The sequence below is a fragment of the Phalacrocorax carbo genome, chromosome 11 (assembly GCF_963921805.1).
Source record: "Phalacrocorax carbo chromosome 11, bPhaCar2.1, whole genome shotgun sequence".
Lineage (NCBI taxonomy): Eukaryota > Metazoa > Chordata > Aves > Suliformes > Phalacrocoracidae > Phalacrocorax > Phalacrocorax carbo.
The window spans coordinates 22580937-22601166 of record NC_087523.1 but is presented as its reverse complement, the minus strand read 5'-3'; the positions used below and the strand labels follow the sequence as shown (position 1 = coordinate 22601166).

General features: G+C 48.5%; 1 protein-coding gene across 4 annotated transcripts in view; it reads left to right on the top strand.

The window, feature by feature from the left end:
* The window catches only part of ARHGEF9 (Cdc42 guanine nucleotide exchange factor 9), a 224912-nt gene that overhangs the window by 184470 nt on the left and 20212 nt on the right, over nt 1-20230 (top strand). For all 4 annotated transcript variants that reach the window (XM_064463419.1, XM_064463420.1, XM_064463422.1 and 1 more), the window contains exon 10: nt 7909-8040. In XM_064463419.1, the coding sequence (XP_064319489.1) occupies nt 7909-8040 (132 nt within the window). The remainder of the gene's footprint in view (nt 1-7908; nt 8041-20230) is intronic.

Genomic DNA, 20230 nt, shown 5'->3' with positions numbered 1-20230 from the left:
GTCCCTGATTTTTTTAAAATCATTGTATGAATGTAATCGGTAAATAGGGTTTTTGAAGCAGACTGAGGACAAATGGTTTTGTAAATCCCTCTCTATGTTGTCATCGATCCATGTGTTTAGCAAGCAGATACTTAGGGTGACGGAACAGCCTTTCTTCTTCCTCAGAGTCAAGAGGATCTGGAATAACTCCACATCCAAGGCAATGGGATCGTATTACGTAAATTAGTATATGGGAAAGATGCATTAATCCTTAAATTATTTTTTTTCTGGAAAAGATCTAGGAAGGCTGGGAGGAGAAATACAGGTGCATTGCCTTCTGATCGTGTATCCTCCTTGACTGAATTAGTTTCATTGCCGTAATGAAGGTTGGATTCAACCCTGGAGCTCTTGATAAAACACATAAATGCAGCAACCATAACTGGTTCTGAAATTATCACTGGCTGTGAGAGCAGAGAATGCAGATGATTTGCTTGATTGTTTTATTGTTGTTTACTGTGAAGAAACCTCTCTCTCACTGACGCACAGACTCGTATTCAGAATCAGAAAACTGCTCTCAAGGAGGCACGGGACCATCAGATATATCTTCAGCCTTTGGTTTATTCCATGTGATGAGCTAATATTGTGTGTCATTTGTAAGAAATGCCGAGACCCTCATTGTAAATAAATCTAGATTAAGGATGGATCAATTAGAAGTCAGGGAATATTCACGTGTGAGTGGAAAGCCAAGGTGGCCTCCACATAGGATCTATGGAACAGCAGTTTATTTTCTCAGTTGATAATTCATTTTTATTTACCTATATCCTTGATAAGTCATTCCTGCTTAGCACTACCCATTCTTTATGTCCATCCTATCCTCAGGAACTCACCAAATCATTCTTCCAGGCTTGTTTCAGCTATTCCAAATTTTAAGGACAACATTGCAGCAACACCCTTCGGCTTCTCATAATATGGCAAAACCGGCTGTTGCTACCGCTCAGAGATCCGATGGGAATACAGCTACTGCCCCCGTTCAAAGGAAAACACCCTTCTTGCCATTTTTATTCTGTGTTTTGGATCAAGAAGAGTCACAGAGCTGTGATGAGAACACTAGAGGGTGAGAGCTAGATCCAGCAGAGGACTTCACTGCTTGACCCTTTCCTCTAAAGAAACTTCTGAATCATCAGATCCAGCCCCCACTTCACAGATGTCCATGTAATGGCCAGAAGGATGCACAAAACCCCAAAATACTCTGAAATCGGCTATAATGCAGGAAGAGAGCGGGAGAAATCAAAAGCAGCGGCAGATGCTTAGACCTGTCCTAGATCGGTGAAGATGCTCTCTGTAGGCGTTGCAAAGCCAAGCTGCTAACCTCCAGAACCCCGCGCAGCTGATCTCTGTCTCTAGGACAGGTCTCCCAGGACACGGGCCCTTAGGGGTTGGTTCTCACCCAGCCCGCAGGGGTTCAGGCTCTCGTCTCCCACACGTAGGCAGCTATGGAGTAGAGGAGGGATTTCCTGGTACATCTCCTGAGCCTCCTCCAGGCTGTGGAGAACACGCATTTATTATCTGGGTCAGAGAGTAAAAGACCACGACTCCCAGCTTGTCTACGGTGGGGGACGCTGAGCTGCGAGAGTGACCTGCTGTCAGCTTTGTGCCTCTGCAAATGCTTGCCCGGTTTACGTTCAGCGCTCGCTGAAACGGAGACAGGAACCCACAGCATTACCTTCCCATCTTTCAGTGGCCCTGTTCCTACTCTCATTAGAGTCTGTACCCAAAAGCGCTCCCTTTCTGTCCCTCTGAGTGTCACGGTGGCTTCTGGATCTCGGCAGCCAGCACGGCTCTGCAAAGGAGCCATGGCAGCACCCGGGGCGCGCAGCGCCGTCTTCTTGAGACGATCTGAAAAAACCACTAAGTACAAGAAAGCAGGAACTAGAAGAAAAAAATGTCAGTTCAGGCTTTTTTTTTTTTTTCACCAGAAATCCAGCCCGGGCACAAGGTAGAGATAATCCCTAATTCCCACTCCATGGTGCACTTGCTGAATTATCGCAGCAGCATCCAAGGCTAAATGTTTAAGCACACTGAAATCTTTCATTTGGAGAAATGTCTGTTTTCCCCCAACATCTCTAGACTAACGATGTTGAGCCTCTGATTTGAAACTGCATTTTCATTTCTAAATTTACCCGTGTTTTGCAATGAGCTGTTGGAAAAAGATTTTTAAAGAAGAAGAAAAAATCCAAACCAAACAAAAAATATTTAGCGAGTGAATATTTGAAGTGTCCTTGGATACAAAGCGTATGTACACATTTTCTTGCAGGGAGAGGGTGTTACTGGGAATGTACACATATTGCTGATCCTAAAACAAATAGAAAAAGCAGGGGGCACGTCCTAGCTAATTTAAACAGAAGGGATTTTACTGGATCCCATGGAGTTTTGCCTGCGTGTTTCAGGAATCGTTTTTATCCCTCCAGATTTCCTCCGTGGCCCTGTGAAGGTGAATTTCAGGGTCAGCGTTTGAAAAATGCGAACGTCCTTGAGTTAACCAAGGCTGGATTATTTTTTTTTTTGTTCCCAAGAAATCACGTAAGCCGGGTCTGATGGTTTAAATTGCGAATGGGACCAAGAAAGGGTGGCCTGAGTCTAGTGGCAGCTGATAACCGCGCTGTGGCAGCCGGGGCGTGAAGTCTTAAGGAATTATTGGCAGCTTTATACGAGTAATGACTGAGCATAATCTTAAGGGAAGATTTTGATCTCACTGACTGCTGTAAATTAGAAATAATCCCAATCACTTTGAAATGTGTTCCTATATAATTTGTAGGAACGTGGTCTTGACCAAAAACGCCTGGATCGGACTCTTGCCATGTATGACTCACTTCTTTATTTTGTAACCTGAATTTCCAATATATAAACAAGCCTGGAGAGGTGCTGCCCCTGCCTACACCAAATTCTCTAGTGCCTTTTGTCCTTTCAGTTGTTAATGGCGCAGAATGTAGGGCTTCCACCACCTCCTGCCGAGACCTTTCAATGTCTGAGAGCTCTCGTTGTTATGAAGTGTTTCCTGATGTTCAACCTCTATTTCCCTTCGCTCAGCGTCATCCCCTTGCTTGTAGTTAAATAGCCTCAGATCAAAACAGTGACATTTAAAGGAAGGCAGGCAAAACCGGCACACAAAGTTAGCTGGAGCGGGTTCAGAACAGCCTGCGAAGTCTCCTCTGGATCAGACTTCAAACAGGCCAGACAGAGGCCGTCCTGGGCAGCCTTTACACGCTTGGTCCCTTCTCGTCCTCTTTCCCTCCGAGAGAAAGTTCGCTCTCAAAGGTTAGCAGGTAATAGCTAGATATGTATACACACACAACGGTACTATGAAGAGATCGTTCCCACAAAGCCCGTCATCGCTCAGCCCTCGCGAGCCCGGCTTCGGGCAGCACTGTATTTACAGGCACACAATGGAGACGGCGGGAGCGCAGGAGCGGTACATCCCTGCCTTCCCCTCTATGTCTGCTCCTGTGCAGTCTTTGCGGGACAGCCATCGGCGGAGCACGTCCACCGCTCTCCTGCCCTCCCTGTGGCTCCTGCAAGGCCGTGGAGGCCTGCGGGTGAGCGTGCTGCGGCGCCCAGCTCGCTGCGGCGCAGCTCCTGCGCAGGATTTGCGAGCTTGCCGTGGGCTCGGGTGATGCTGCGGTGCCCACCGCAGCCTCCAGCGCAGCTGCACCCTTGCCCAGCGCCCGCTACAGACGATGTGGAGATGGAACACAGATCCGTGCTTTGGCACACCTCCGAGTTGCTCTGTGTTACGCCTTTTCTTGAACCACGTCAAAACAAAATGAAGCAACGAATCCCTGCAGCATTTCAGGCTCCCTCTCTGGCCCTCGTGGCAGCTGCCAGCAACGCTTTCCTCCCGTTCAGCCCAGGTTTTTCTCCGAGGAGGGAGGCGATGTGGCCCCCGTGCCCTGGGAGGGGATCTCTGGAGGTCCCGAAACCAGTGGCGGGATGTATGGCACAGGAGAGAGCCTTGCTCTTCAGCCTGGATTAGTTTTAACTTGCTATTTAAACAGATTACTTTGGTTTATGTAGATGTCTAGTTATTTCTACCAAAGATTCCCATGGGTTGCCACTTTGGCAGGTTTCAAGAGTATTAAATTTACATAAGGGAAAAATACATGTAATTGAGAAATATAATGAACGCTGTCCTTTTAAATTTCTTCCCATTCTTGTTATTTACAGGTCCTTTAAATCAAGACTTGGTGTCCTTAATTATGTAATATAAAATAGTTGGCTTCAGCCTAATATTACGTTATTGAATCCAAGAATGGCATGAAAAAAAAAAGATGCATTCAACCAACGTACTGTTTTCAAAGTGAGGACAGCCTGATGAGAAATCCTCCTGGGAAAAAAATTGCATCAGGGACTAAAACAGATCCTTCTTTTTTTCCTCCTTCTTCTTTTTTTTTCCCCAGCAACAGAAGGTATCAAAAAATGAGCCTGATGAAAAGGACAACATTCCTCTCGCTTTCCTTTTTCTGATCTTTCTGTAGCCCAGAGTGCTAATCAGCCTGTCAATCTCTAATTAGAGAACAGCAGTGTCAGGCAGAAGAGAGCCCTGCTCTCTGAATGTTAAGTAGTAAAGGGGATTTAGTGCCCAGCAGTAACAGCGAGGAGCCATGTCAGGAGGTGGGCTCGGGCGCAGGGGCGCGGGTCCAGTGGGCGATGAGCATCTCTGAGCCTGGGACAGCGTCTGCTCAGGGGCTGCTCATGGGGAGAAGGAGCGGGGCAGACTGGGAGGTGTAACGTGCTGCAGCTCGCAGTGCCGTGCCCTTCCTTGTAATGGTGCTCCCGACAGCGTTTCTTTCATGACACTAGTAAAAACCCTTTGGTTCCTCCCAGTTGCTCCTTATAGAAAGCGGTGGCCACACACAGCATAGCTGGGGAGCTGATGATCGACCTCCTTCTGTAGCAGCAGCAGCAGAGCTGACCCTCTGCTGCAACAGTCGGGATTAGCCCCGGGACTGGATATGTCATTCCAGTGCTGGCGAGCTTGAGGGAAACACGAAGCACTCATCCAGCCCAGATCTGGGTGACCCTCTGCTCCCGTTACTGCACACTGAGTAGTTGGCCTCTGCCTGTGACGGCATGAAGAGAGGAGTCGGCTCTCGTCTTCCTGCCCTTTGTATGTAGCAGGATGCACAGTGCAAACCCTTGATGCTGGCTGGGGAGGGATGAGTTGTTTTTATTATAGGCTCATAGGATAACTCAGGTTGGAAGAGACCTCAGGAGGTTATCGAGACTTCTCTTGGCCATTTTGCTGCTGCACTCTGCTGAAGTCAGTAGGACACCTGTCAGCTCAGAATTACTGAAAGTTCAGCCTCTTCCTTTTTAGCAGTATTTCTCCTAACTTACAGAAGGCTATAGGTGATCCAGCCTCTCGAGGAGTTGCTAGGGGAGGAAATGGAAAAGAATTTTTTTCCCTAGTTTTCTCTAGGACTGGAGGGATCCAGGCCTAGGGCTGGCTTTAGAGAAGGACTGGGAGTGGCATTGCAGAAAGCCTGCCTCAAGTCAGGACCAAATATCGAGGCGTGCTAGGGTAGTCATGTTAGCAGCAGAGCAGAAAAGCAAATGCTTCCCTTCTCGCCTGCCACCCTGCAACTGACCCCAGCAGCCTCCCCAGTAGGGATGCTCCACCAGGAGAAGACCGTTCATGCTGTTCAAAGAGGTGGTAAAACTGTGTTGGAGTAAAAGATTGCCTATCAAGATTCATTGCGTCTGCTCTAGGAGGTCCGGCAGCGCAGCCACGCTGCTGTATTGTTCCAGCAGCCGAGGGCTTGAGAAACAGGCAGGGCCATGGAGATGCTGCTGAAAGCTGGCCAGCCGGGTGCTAGTCCAAAACCATTTGCAATGTATATTTCCAAATTTGCTAACCCAGCACTGGAAATCATCTAGTTCTAGCCTATAGACTGTATATATAAATTGTTTTCCCAAAATAAAAAATGCAATACAAATCCAGTCATTTCAGATCTAAATTTTTTTTGGTTTATATTGCTTGTAGGGACTACGCAGTTTGGATTCAGCTAATCAAGTAGAAGTGTTTACAGAGTCCTCTGTGTGTCCTCAGGCTTGAGATGCTACCACAGGAGTAAAAGACAAAACTGGCTTTCTATTTTTAGCCGCCAGCCTCTTCTAGGCTCGCCCCCTCTCATAAAAGCTCCCGTCCATGGGCTTCAATGAATCTTTTTCATATAAGCTCATGTTTAGCCAGGGAAACCCACAATTTCTGGAGCTGGTGTGTTTTCTTCAGAGGCTTCTTGTTCAAGGGCTTGCGTATGCCCAAGCTGTCACAGCAGCGTGTGGTCCCTGGTTTCTGGCCAGGAGGTCCCAGGGCTGAATTCAGACCCTGACACCGCACTCTTGAGACATCGCGAGGTGCGCAGCCCACCCCTTCTGGGAACGACCCTCTGCGTTCCCGGGAAGTTACCCCTAATTAGGCCTTCAGCTATCACAGCCCAGAAGTGAGATAGAGAGGTGGATAAATACCTCGCTAAGGCGATTTGAAAGTCTGTGCTGCAGCGTGATGATGCAGCGACTTAATGAAGTGGCTGTTGTCACAGGGCCCAGGGACTCAGGCAGTCGCTTCCAATCAATGCTGAGAGGTTAATTACACATCTACCTGAAGAGCAGTCTGAAATCCTCACCGAGAAATTAGGAGTGGGGATGACTCCTGGTTGCGTTGGCACCTACAGGTGTAAGTGCTACCAGAAGAGCGTGTCTGTCTTGGTGCCCCCCAAAGCTGGTTGAACCTTTACAAGCTGTTTGCTGAGATTTTGTGACGGTCTTGTCCCAGAAATTGGTTCTAGTTTGGCATCGAAGCCAGAACTGCACTAGTTTCAGAGCTGAAAAGAAAAGAGAAAAAAAAGCTTTTCTCTCACTTGCTCCCGAATCCTGTTTCTTACCTTTTAGCTGAAGTCATCCTGATTCCTTCTGTGGTGTTTGAGAGTGAGAGAGACACTGAGATGCCCACAGGGCACGTGGTGGTGAATTCACCCATTTTTAATAAATAGATTTTAATTAACTTTTTAAAAAGTCCAGCTCATCCCAATTAGTGGAGGGTGACTGCATTTGTTCTCTCGGAGAGTGGGAGAGAGAGTGCTGTGTTTTCAAGACCATCTGCTCATGAATCCTTAAAAAAAATCGGAGAGGAAAACAAGCGTTAGCCGGAGGCAGAGAAAGGGTGAGGGCATTCTGGCAGCCGGCTGGGAAGGCCTTGCCAGCTGGGGGGCTGGAGGCTGCCAGAGGAGCCGGGGTGGTCCTGACAGTTTTTTGGAGATGGAGAGCTCTAATGAGCTATGGGAGAAGGGACTGTAATTGCCTGAATGAGTGGGAAGAGAGGCAACAATCTGGAGGGGTGAGTTTTGGCAGCCTCACGGGTGGGGGAATTGATATCCCAGTGTAGATGACTTTGGTAGCTGGCCTGAAATCTCAGGAGGGGATGTGTGCTGGGATGCTATTTTAAAGGGAAGGGGTGCCAGGGAATTTGCTACCCTGAATACAAAGTGGCTCTGCCATGGGCAGGAGGAAGGGGCTTTGCTTTCAGTGTGCCACTGGTACCTGCAGTGAGATCCAGGGTCCGGTGGTACCCAGAGAGGGGGGAAGAGGGGCCGTGTCTGGAGCAGCAGTTCTGCTGTTTCCTTCATCATCGCAACGTGAGCCGTCATGACCATGCTTCCAGTGTCCACACTTTCACGTCGTTTATTTCCCTTCCCTCAGAATTACCCCCTATCTCCAGTTTCTGGTCTGAAGTCAGCCGGGACAGCTTTGAGAGCTGCAGAAGGGCCAAAATCTTATTTAATTATTGCTCCTCCCCATCCAGCAAAGAGAAACATACCCACTGCCCTGGGTTTGAGCGGCGGTTCACGCGGCCTCGTTCTCTGTGCCCTCTAGGGAGACGATATCTTGGACCGCAGCTCAGAGTTGATCTACACGGGAGAGATGTCCTGGATTTACCAGCCTTATGGACGGAACCAGCAGCGTGTTTTCTTTCTCTTTGATCACCAGATGGTTCTCTGCAAGAAGGTAAGGACATCCAGGGAGAAAGCAGCACGGCTAAGGACATGCTGCGGACAGGCTTTCCAGTCCGAAGTGGTTTTTAGGGCAAGGTGGCTGTTTGTTACATATGCGGAAGAGGACATGGATAGCACCGAGGAAGGGCAATCCACGTGCTAGGAATGCTGAATTACAGGACGGTGAGTGTACTGTCATAGAGAGATTTTTATGCTCGTAGCAAATCCAGCCTCCGTTTGTTCATTTAATGCCTTTTTCTCATGTGCTCCTCATTTGGCTCTTTGCCTCACTTCTACTTTCGGGTTTTGGCTGCAGCATATGATCTGGGATTAGATAGCCCTAGAATTTCTATATGAACTATGAAGCCTGACAACTCAATTACTGCATTAAAATGATGTTCGCTGCCTCTTGAAGAAATATCAGGCAGCAGCCCGGTCTGTAGCAGGGTATACATGCTGTCACTCGATGAAACGCTGTTCAAGCCTCATCCTCATGTAGCTGCTGTGCTGGTTTTTATAAGGCATGTCTCTGCCATAAAACCCATCGCCAAGGTAGAAGGCGGTAGTGGAGAATAGTGATGCTAATGTGTTGTAGTATTAATAGGAGGAGGTGAAATGTTTCAGAGTAACTGTGGTAAGCAGCAGCATCATAGCTGTGTTGCTGTAGTCCCGCTAAGGTGATCCCAGCTCACTACCATCACAGCTGTTCGAAGTGAAGCGACAGAGCTCGTAAATCCTGGGTGCCTCTGTCTTCTGACAGGCGGGGGGATCCATTGACATCTTCACTGCAGCTGTACAGATGACTCTGCAGAGGGGGTCCCCTGGACCCGCTTCTGGCGGGAGCAAGGGCGAGCTGCAGGCGTCTCTGGCCAAACACACCAGGGCTGTGCTCCTGTCCCATCTCGTATGCTAAGGAAAGGTTGAGCGAGCCCCACGCTGCATGGCAGCCCTCCGAGGAGTGCCCTGCCGCCGCAGGAAGCGGCGGGGGCGGGGGCGGGGGCGGCTCCTGACTCACCGCAGCATCACTGCCCGCTGCCACGGTACGCGGAGCTGCGGCCTGTGCAGTTCAGTGGGTGGCACTTTCTTCTCCTGAGTCATGGTTGACTGAAATTTTGCCTTCTGGAATGTTTGTGCTTGTTTTTCCCCTCCTCGTTGCTGTGCCTTTTACTTCTTTCCCGGCTCTGTAGAAAAAAGAAACAACAAACCAAAGATAACCACAGAGCAACAATAACCAAGTCAGAAGTAGGCAGCTGCGTTTAATTTTTGATCTTGACTTCCTACACTTTGATTGTGACTCTGGGCTTCCGATTCATAAGGCAGCACGCAGTTTGGCTTGCACTGGGTCTGATCCAGAGAGCGAGCGAGCGTTCCCTTAACTCCCGGGGAAATCAGAGCTGGGATTTCCGTGGTCATCGCTACGAGCGGAGAGCGTTCAGCAGCTCACAGCAGGCTGCTGGGGGCTCAGAGGTGGTATCGGCATGCAAAGAGTGTTAGTGTGACTCCAGCCTCGTATCTATTCCAAAGGCCCTGCAGATTCTAGCCCTCTCAGAGGCAGTGCAGTGGCCTGGGTCTTCCTGGCAGAGAGATTGGCCCCATGTCAGGATCCGGCAGGCTCTTCTGCCACTCGCCGAGGCCCCGCGGGGCAGTGTGCCCGCTGAGCTTTAGGGTGGCAGAGCAGAGGGCAGTAACTCATCCAGTGAGGCTCATACCTCGTTGCAGGTTCTCCTTCCACATCTCTTTTTCCAGCATCATACTGCAGTTGTTATTCTTCGCGGTGTTGGGGTGGGAGGGGAGATGGGGTTACAGCTGGGCTCTCACATCTTGATAATGTTTTCCTTGAGCATTGTTAGGAGGATTGGCTGAGTACGGAATTCAGAGGAGTGTTAGCTCACATTCTGGGATCACGCACCCCGTATAAAATAAATCTGAATGATTTATAGCCTGTGTTGTGTTGACCCTTGTGTCAGGCTTTGCTGTTACGGATCCCAGCAGGCAGCCATCTAGCAGGATAACCTCTGCTTTAGAGCCAGAACGCTATATCCTGGGGCTTTCTTAGTGAAGCACCATTTTTATCAAGGTGTGGGAAGCTGGGGCCAGCCTTCTTTACCCTATGCTTTAAAATTATTCTCTGAGGGAGATGAAACGTGACCCACACGTCCCCAAGAGCAGGGCGAGGACGGCGGGTCCGCGGGGGTGCTGGTGCTCCAGCTCCGCCCAGCCAGCAGCGGGCGCAGCACCGTGTCCTGGGGTCACCTGCAGCACAGCCTGGTGCCACTCGTGGGAATTCAGGTGCTTGAGAGTGCCGTGAGCTTGCAATATGCTTTCATGTCCCACTTGAACAAACCCTCAGGGGACTGGAATTGTCTGAGTCTAGAAGGGAACGTTTGAGATTTCCAGAAGGTCTTACAGTTCAGTCTGGTCCAGGGCTGGCAGCTCCTCTGCCTTGTGTACAGGGAGAATTGAGTCCTTTAGAGGTTTCCAAAGCAGCAGATTGAACCGCCCCCCTCTTATTCCAGACACAGGCAATGAGAAAATTCATGGTCAGTCTGATCTATGTTTTGCGTGAGGTTTGTTTAGTTAGTGAGCCTGATCAAAATTTTCAGCTTTGGTACCACTTACAATGGCACATCACAGTGAATCTCCTTCTTCAGAAAATCTTCCGCATATGTAGGTTTTCTTCAGATATAATAAATTAGTAGGTATGATACATCCTTAATCATAACACAGTCCATTTGAGAATACTTTTTTTTTTTAATTATAATGGTTGAATTCTACCTCTTTATTGGTCAGAAGAGATTTTTAATAGAAATAAGGAACTAAAACCAAATCCTTTTTTAAATACATCACAGATACTTTAGTCTGATGAAAGCGTGCTAATACCCTGAGAGGCTTTAGAAGACAAGCATGTATTTCAAACAACATCTCCCACCTCTTCAGATCTGCAGTTATCGGCACATCATCCTCACCTTCGTTATCTCTCGTCTCCCTGGTAGATGTTTGTAGCTACAACAGCTCTGTGCTCTTGAATCCCCTGGTAATGCACGTGGGTTCTGCGGTTTGACAGATGCTGATGCAGGAGTTTCTGATGGAACAGATACAGTCTGATGTCATCAGCCCTGTGACAGTCTTGGATGTTGGTATTCTCTGTCGTTACCTTTGAACTCCGCTGTCTGCAAAGCTTGTTACGCAGTGGGCTCGCTGTGCAGACTCCTGCTCGCTGGTTTGTGCAGTGGAAGATGAAATAATTCCTGTGTGGCAAAACTGGCTGGAATCGGCTTCCCTTCAGTAGACTAAGGTGAAGTGTTAGTGGCATTTGCCGATACCAGCAGATCCACGTTAGGTCCAGGAAGATGGTGTACGAATTCCTGCAATATCTGCAAAAGTGCTGGTGAAAGCCAGTTTTTCTTTTGCTGCAAAAATTTCAGCAGGGTTCGGCTTTCCGGCCAAGCGATGTGCTGGATTCACCAGTCCCAAGAGAGCAACGCTGCTACACGCACGCCTGCAACCCTTGTTTGTGCCTGTACGGCGCGCCGCTGCTCCTCTGGGCAGGCTGGATTGCTGCTGAACCCAGGCAGAGCCTTGAAAAATCCTCTGTAGCCAAGGTAACAACTCGTTTTGTCCCCGTTATTTAAGGTGAGCGCTGTGTGCAAAGGTGTATGTCCCCCGCCCCCAGGTGAGTTTGGGGGTCTCCACAGCAGTTTTGCCATCGGTGCGGACAGCTCCAGTTCAGCTGCTCTGTGGCTTTGTGTGGCTCTAAAGACAAGGCTCAATCCGCAGTCTCAGAAAGCATCTTTTGTTTTTTTCATGTGTTGGCTCACATTAGTTCCATGAGCTCGACAGGCCGGTGGCCTAGGAGGGTTTCAGCAGAAAGCTACCACGAATGACCAACCTTCTTTTTCCCACTGATCCGTCCGGTGTTGCCTGTGCTAAGGAATAAGGTCCCTTGGTTATGGTGGTATTTCTAGTATCCAGCTATCTGCTTTCAGCAGCAGTTAACGCATTTCCAAATAAACCCCCATCTGCTTTGAATATGACCTACTTTGCAGAAGCTTTGCCATCCCTTTCTCTTAACGTCTGAAAATGTTTCAAGGTTATGGGGCCTTTTTTTCATTGAACATCTGGGCAAGACAGTTCTGTGAGGGAGGATAGCTCTCAGGGTGATTCTTCTGAGACCATCACCTAATTGTTCCCCTGCAGAGGATCATCAGTAATGCCAAGCCAGCCGTCTGAGAGACAGGAGCTCTGATCAGCATTCTCAGTGCTTATTACTTGTTCCCAAACATTTCAAGGAAGGTTTCAACATTTGCCTGGCCTTTTGAGAGCCTCACTGTCCACAGATCTCTGCAGGTTGGAATCACCGCTTGTATCCTGTTGCTCACTCGTCTCGTAAAGGTGACCTGCTGCTCAGCAGGTGGGTGGGATGGACTGAGAGCTGCCGGGGCGAGCAGCTCCTGGAACGTGAATCTCCTTGTCTTCCCACTGGTTGCATCGCCGAGGATTTTTCCAAGGGCTTTTGCTCCGTGAGCCAAGCCGAGGGTCTGTCTTTGCCGACGGGCGTGCGGGCAGCCGGGCGATTACCTGGTTGATGGTTTGTTTGCGTGCAAGTAACCAGATTTTAGCATAGTCATTAGTATGACTATATTGACCTATACGACTATGTTAATACGACTGTAACAAACTAGCCATTGCTGTAGTTCAGCTGGCAGGAAGGGAGTGATGGCGCTGGTCGGATCCAGGGGCAAGGATCAGACCCTGCCCTGGTTGCCAGTGGAAGTTCCGCTGCCTCAGACGGAGGAATCCCGAATGCATTTCCATGAGCACCACGGCTCGGCTAACTGACGGGACTCAGACAGAGACCCAGTTTGTGAAAATGAGTAATTCTAAAGAGCTGCGTTCAAATGTGCTTGACAGATGTGATCTCCACCAGTATGGGTATATTTAAGGCTTTCTTCCAAGCAGGAAACTTGCACTAAGATTTACGAGGGCTGCATGACTAAGAGCAGTAGCAGCAGGTGGAGAAGCTGACACTGTGGCAGCCAGCTTTCATTTCTGGGAAACATCTTGCAGAGCAACTTGTGTGGGGAAGTTTTCACAAATAAAATTGGTTTCTGAGCTTTACAGAGAAATCTCTTTGGCTTAGATTTTGCCGTCAAGAGGCAGCACTGGTCACTTCCTAATATCGCCACTGAATTATCTTCTGGTGCTAGGAAGTGGGAGGCTTAATGAGATGAAATGGCTGTGTCAACCATTTTGGTGTTCAATAAACTGAATACCGAAGTACCAGTGGATGTAGGTAGGTACTGCAGAACATTTCCAGAGCCTGTGTCAAAAGGGGAGCACCGAGTTAGTTTGGACGTCTGTGGTTCCTGATAGAGCCACTGGAAGAGGCCAGGGTTTAGATTTTCTTTGCAAAGCTGGGTAACTTTCAGCTACTGGATTAATGTCAAACTCTCCTAGTGCATTTTCTGCCTGTTTCCTGAACCAGGGGTTCATTGCAGTGTGCATGAGGACAACGTGGTGCTTGCTTCAGAAGAGACTGTCGATTGGTTACCCTAATGCAAAAATGCCTTTTGGAAAGGAAGAAGGGAATAAACTGCGGGAAGCAAGCGCTGGCCTCAGTTTGACTTACCATACGTCTATAATCAGGAGAGAAGAATACGTATTCCAGTATGCTAACCGTAATTACCGAGAAATGAAGTAAATCCTCGATGATGGTACCATTAAAAGATGTTGCCTTAAAGGCACAGGGTCTGCTTTTCTTATCACCCTGAAGTTGAGAGAGTTTGACACAGAGATGCTTTAAATTTGCAAATCATAGTACTTAACATCCAGGACTGTGACACACAGCATTAATTATGATCATAGCTTGTTATGCTGGGGGATGCTCGAGGTGCTTATCATGTAATAGATGAGGATCCTCTTCTTTCTGTTCTGGGTAATAGTTGGGGTTTCCCCAACGGGCTCGAGAGCGCTGTGGATGATGGTACAAGGTATGAAGGGTTAACAGAGTTTCTCCACCAAATGATGCTTTTCTTTCACCAACAGTCGAACAGTCCTTGATGGGGCTCCGTGTTTAGTGTTTTCTGACAGCGCAGCAAGATCAGTGACTGCATGAAACACATTCAGTTTTCATTTGCACTTTTTACGTGTCTCTTGTAATCAGGAGGCGATGCAAACTCCAGCTTGTGGTTTATTGCTATTGCTGTCTTCCCTTGAGCTCGCAGAGCAAAGCAGGTTGGATGAGCAGCAAAATGAGACCAGTTGAGTAGCAATAGCCAGACAGTCAGCCAGAAATAGCTGTGCTATAGGAGATAGAGTAAATAAAATAATCCTGTCAAACTCCATTGCAGTTCAAGTTTCCAAATGGGAAGATAAAAGAGACATTTCTGAGCCCTTGTAGTGTAAGAAGGTCTAGTTCCCATATCGCTTCTGTTAAAAACATCGAGGTAATCGTTGCAGCAAAGCAACGGCCCTGCTTTCATTACAGGCTAAATGGGTCTCACAGGGCTAGGTGAAAATCTTGTTTGCAAACACAGAGCAGCACTGGGACAATTCTTATTACTTCAAGTGCTTTTTTGACCCTCAAGGAACACTGCTTGACTTTTTCAGCACCTCCCACCCCTTGTCTCTTCCTCCCAGTAACACAGATCTCCGTGAAATGCCGTGGTTTGGGTCAGGCCTGGGTCCAGCCTGCAGCAGGGTGGGAAAACGGGTCAGGCTGTGTTTCACTGTTTTCAGGCAACAGCTGGGTAGAGATGCGGTGACGTGCTGCTATTTGAGCTAGTGAAACAGCATAAGACGAGCATGAAGATGACCAAAGCAAACACACACAGCCCCAAAGCAAAGTATAAAGTGAAGTTTTTAGAGAACAGCGTTTCCAGCAGCCCCACTGATGCTGCCCCGCGTTCGTGCCCAGCTGATCGGTCGGTGCTGTCTGCAGAGAAGAGGTTCCTGTGGGCCCAGACCGTAGAGCACAGCAAGGAAGTTTGCTCCTCCTGTCAGCCTCCCTGGCTAGCAGATAGCTGAACACAACAGATGCACTCCAGCAATCGACAGGGTTTATATTAAAAACAGTCATGAAAAAAGTACTTTAGCTTTGAGATACGGCATACTCAAGAAAAAGAAACATTCCTTTTAATAGTCAAAATAGCCCTGAACGCATTTGTTCGGTGACCCTTTTGCAGGGTAAATGATGTGCCCTGAGCACAGTTTTGCAGGAGGGCTCGTGCTAATGGGCTGTGCTGACCAGAGCCAGCAACCTGCTGCCGCTCTGCTGACTCGGGGAGGCGGCTGCTGCCTTTTCGCTGCTCGGGGTGCAATAGCAGAGAGGGGAAAGCAGGCTCCAGAGCAGTCACTGGGACGCAGGAGGTGTAGGCAGAAAAGCATCAGGGTCAGCCAGAGGAGCCAGCTGGAGGAGGGTGGGAGAAGGCTTTAGGTTGTTAGTTGTTAATTCAACGTAAAATCCAGAAAGGGCTGAATTTAGAGTCCTTCGCAATCTGTGTTTTCTTTTCTGGGTAGGGACAGGTTTAGCCTACTCATACAGCCATACAGATAGGCAAGATGCTATACAATATAGCCTTGTGTCTCATTTATCGCTCCTGTAATTGCAGTGGGTGTAAATTTGGCCCACAAGCAAAACCTCAAAAGCTCTAACCCTCCTCCTGCTGTGGCCTTTCAGCAGCACAATTTTAGGCCCCTGGGAGTAAACTGGAGAGACCAGAAAAGCTGAGTGACGTGTCTACAGAAGGGTTTCCCATCTCTTCTGTTATTAGTTCTTTGGAAACACACTCACCCTCGCCTCACTGCTTCGCAGCCAATGTGACTGGGCTTGAGGTGGAACAAGGCATCAAAATGCCACTGATGTTCCGCTAAATACGTTGAACGAAAATAGCATTTCCACATAAATGCTTTCAGCTCCAGTCCTCCCCCACTCGGATTCCACACTGCAGCTTCATGGAGCTGGCAAGGATGAATCAAACATCTCTTTCCAAACTCAGGAGACAGACACTGCTGAATAATTTGGCAGGAATCTGCCGACCTCCCCAGCACAGCTGTCCTTGTGCAAGGAGGAGTTATGTAAACTGATATCGCGGAGATTTTGGCTCCCCTCTTCCCATGGCAGCCTCTGGGGAAACGTTTAACAAACAATTTGGTCCATCCTAGGAAGTTTGTGGTAGGAAGCGAGCGGCCAAGGTTGTGTCGGGGAGGTGCTGTTACATCCCTGTTTCTAACACGATCCATCGCTCATGGCAGTTTCAGTCTGTGCTGTGCAACCCCGTTTCCCTGCTCCTAAAGCCTGGCTTAGGCCAAACTGCTGTGTCTGACAGGGCGGTAGCAAAGCTCATAGTCACTGGCATCCAACCACTTAGCAGGGCTTAGATTTATTTTCTGACATCAAGAATATTTGGGATAAAAACATTCAGAAGGGTTCACTGAGTTTTAGGGTCTCATTTGGACTGAAGAGAGGCGGTTTTGCAGTGCTGTCAGGCTCTGGGACCAGTGCGTAGCTGCCCCATCTTAAAAATCAGCCCACGGTAGGGTTAAGTTAAATGCTACACAACTTGGTGTTCATGAAAAGCAGGCTGGGCTGCTTTCTTCAAAGGGTCGCTTCAAGATAAATTAGGTTTTAAAAATGTAGGCTCTGAATCTTTTTTTAAAAAGCCGAAGAGCGTTGAAAGCCCTTATGACTAAAGATACCCAAAGACATGGCGAAGTGGCAGCATGCCATGCCCTCGTTGCTCACGGCAGGCTGGGCAGAGCGGAGGTAGAGAGCAGGCAGGCAGGAAAATCAGGACAAATTTCAGGGGTAAAGTGAAAAAACTCCGCTCGCTCCCTCTGCTTCTTCGATTCTGCAATGCCATCACTGCCCAGGTCAATGAGAAATCATCAGAGGGGAGTCTGAGACCCACACCTTAGTGCAAACGACAACTCAGCCTTTTTGAAACCTCCGCCTTTTCCCAGTCGAGGGTTGGTGTTTGGCTGCAGTTGTTATGGGCCCTGGTTTAGTCTTTTCCCAGTTTCAGCATCAACTAGTCACTATTCATCAACTGTTTCAACATCAACTCTTCACCAAGTTGTAGAGCTTGCCTGTAGGTGGGTCTCTCTTCAGCCTCATCCTTAGATCCCCAGTCTCCTTTGATACCTGCAGAACACATCATCATCTGGGCAAAAATAGTCTGCAGGGGTTGCTGCTGCTTTTCCTACCGAACACGCTGCTGTCTTGCTGCCTTGTCTGTGTTATGTTCCAAGTATTACTCGTTTGAGGCAAGCCCTGGCTTTGCTTTATCTGTGTGAATGCGGTGTAATACTCTCGGCCTTCCAGCCCCGCCAGCGCTTGCAAGGGCTGCTGCTTCACCGGCGACGCTCCTCACTCCGAGTCGGGACCCGGGGTAGGGAGGGGTGAGGGGAGGAACCCCTCACGCGACTTTGCGCCGTCGCCCCTGCTCAGTGCAAGGGGGAAATACCTGGGAAGGCCTCTGCTGGGATGATCTTCTGTAAAGCTCCGGTTGGGACGGAGTGACGATCCCCAGCGGGGGAGCCACGCTCTTGCGTGTTACCTCCCCACAGCGCTCAGGCCTTGCAGGAGGGACGGAGGGGCCTCTGCGGTGCCCCATCTGCCACCTGCGGAGCCTCCTCTCTGCCTCCCTTTGGCCTGCCACCTCCGAATGCCGAAGCGTGTGTAATGCCAAGCTGTTAGAAGGCTTTGAGCTGTTAAAGCTTCACCATCAAAGGCTTTCAATGTGTCTTTCACAGATCATTTATTTACAGCTCCCAATTGCCCTGTAAAATAAGCAAATACCGTTACCCCATTAGAGAGCCGGGGAAGGACCGAGGGAGGGATTGCATCCCACCCGAAGGCCCGCAGCCGGTCCCTGCCAGCCTCGGGGCCTGCGCTCGGACCACCCGCCTCCATCCACGTACTCAGAGGGTGTAAATCCTCCCCGAGTCGTTTTGAAACTACTTTCCCATTGGAACATGCAGGATTTTGATAACCAGAAGGACCAATAACCTACATGTGCAATGACAATCTTGTAACGGATTATTCTGTGGTTGGCATCTTTTATATTGTCAGCTCGTAAGAGGGATCCAATGACTCATGGCTGGAAAAGGCTTGTTCTCCACTGTGTTTTACAGATGATTTGTTTTACGTGTGAGAAGTAGAGTGTGACCTAGAGTAAACCACAGAACTTGGAAAAAAAAGGTGCCATCCTAAAATCATAACCCTTGCTTAAGACCCCCCTGTCCATCCTTGTGTGCCACCTGCTGAGAAATAAATAGGAGTTTCTGAAACGCATGAAGATGGCTGCACGCAAAGCTAACAGGAACAAATTGGCTGGGACACACACCAGGCCAGGTCCTCTCAAGTGCTTACCTGTGCCCTCTGATGGCAGGGAGAATTTCCTCCCTACGTGCTACGTGCTGCTCAAGCCGCTGAGCAGCTTTTAATTCTAATGCCATTTTGCACTAGCAATCAACTGCACAGGCAGCTTGGCCTCCATGTGATTAATGTTCTATTTCCTCTGCAGCATCACGGGAGGCTTTGACTCTTACAGGGTCTTGCACAACCAGAGCAACCAGGCGTGCAAAGGCAGTGCCTGGCACATACAGCTATGGCCTGGGGTACTCGTGGCAAAAAAAAAAAGTGATTAAAGCTAGAGAGCAGGAGGAGAAGGCAGTACTAAAGACAAGTAGAAGTCAATTGAACGGTAAGAGTTACTGAGCAGTCTGATTTACAGGTGAATCCTTTCTACAGGTATCTACACCCACTGCAGTAGTTTGGGGGTAGGCGCATAATTCACTGTGGAAGCCACATCCCAGCTTGAGATCTTCAGGTTTTCCAATAAAAGTTCAGCCTTGGTTTCCTTGTGAAGGTCACAAATGAGATTATTTTTTTTCTTTCAAGCACAGCTAGAGAAGGTCACCTCCCCCCTTCAGAGAGGGGACAGTGAAAGGGGGAGATTTAAGTCAGAGCGACCAGCCCAAGCAGGTCACACAGGTACATCCTCCTGAGCACAGCCTCTACCTCAGGCACGAGCACTTCAGCTGTAAACCTCCCACCAAGCAAATGCAGGGAGCGGAATTGTGGTAGGTTTACGTAATGCGTCAAAACTTTGTTTTGTGCTCCCATCAAATATTCCTTTTTTTGGCTACATCTTTTCCCTGTGACTCCTTAGTACATATTACATGAACAGACTGCAGAGCATTATTCAGAAGAGCTTAATTAACCTCAGTGAGGGAAAGAAAAGGAAATCATAGAAGCTGTAGGGGAAAAGAAGATCATATTTAGACAAATAAGTGCAAATGACCTAGATGCATCTATTTCCTTAAGAGCCACGCAATGCGATCTGGATGCTGCCTGCGGAGGCTGCAGGTTTCTGCCACTGCTCCTCGTGATGCTGTCCTGGTCTGTGCCTCGGGGCTCCTCCCGTACCGCCCCTGAGGTCCGTGCTAATCCGACCTGCTCTCATCCTCTTTTCTCCTCCATCTGTCACCTTTCTCTTAGACATCATCAAAATGCAGAGCTAGGAAGGACCCCAGGAGATTAGCTATTCCCTTCCCAGGATTAAGTATACTCAGATCAACTCTGATGGATGTTTGTCTAACCTTATTTTTGAAAATCTCCAAGGAATGCTGTCCCAAGGCTTCCCTATTTTGTCTGTTCTAGTGTTTAACTACTCTTAGAGCTAGAAAGAATTTTTTCCAAGTATCTAATCCTGTTCTCCCTTGTGGTAAATTAAGCCAAGCCACAATCAAAATGGAGAATAATTGATCTGCAGCCTCCTTAGAAGAGAAGCAGCTTTCATATATTGGAATACCATTAGCACATTCCCTTTTATTTATGTCCTTTCTAGGTTGAGCAACTCAATTTCTTTGGCCTTTCCCCCGCTGATCAGGTTTTGAGAGTCTTTTTTTGTCTTGTTAAATTTTCTTGTACTTACCTGATTTAACTAGAAAAAATAATTTCATATGACATTCAAAACTGGATGGTGTAAACCAGCTAGTTGTCATCCTGGCTTAACTGGGAACAGGATAATATATAATACTATACTAATACAGCCAGCATGTGAATGAGGGTAAATTCTGTAGCTTAATAATTTCTTTCTAATTCTCTCCTATGTTATCCCTGGGGTAATCAGGAGTAATAGCAGCAGCCTGTCCCAGCTGCCATTTCTCCCCCCCGCCCCACGCCTGAGCTCCTTTTG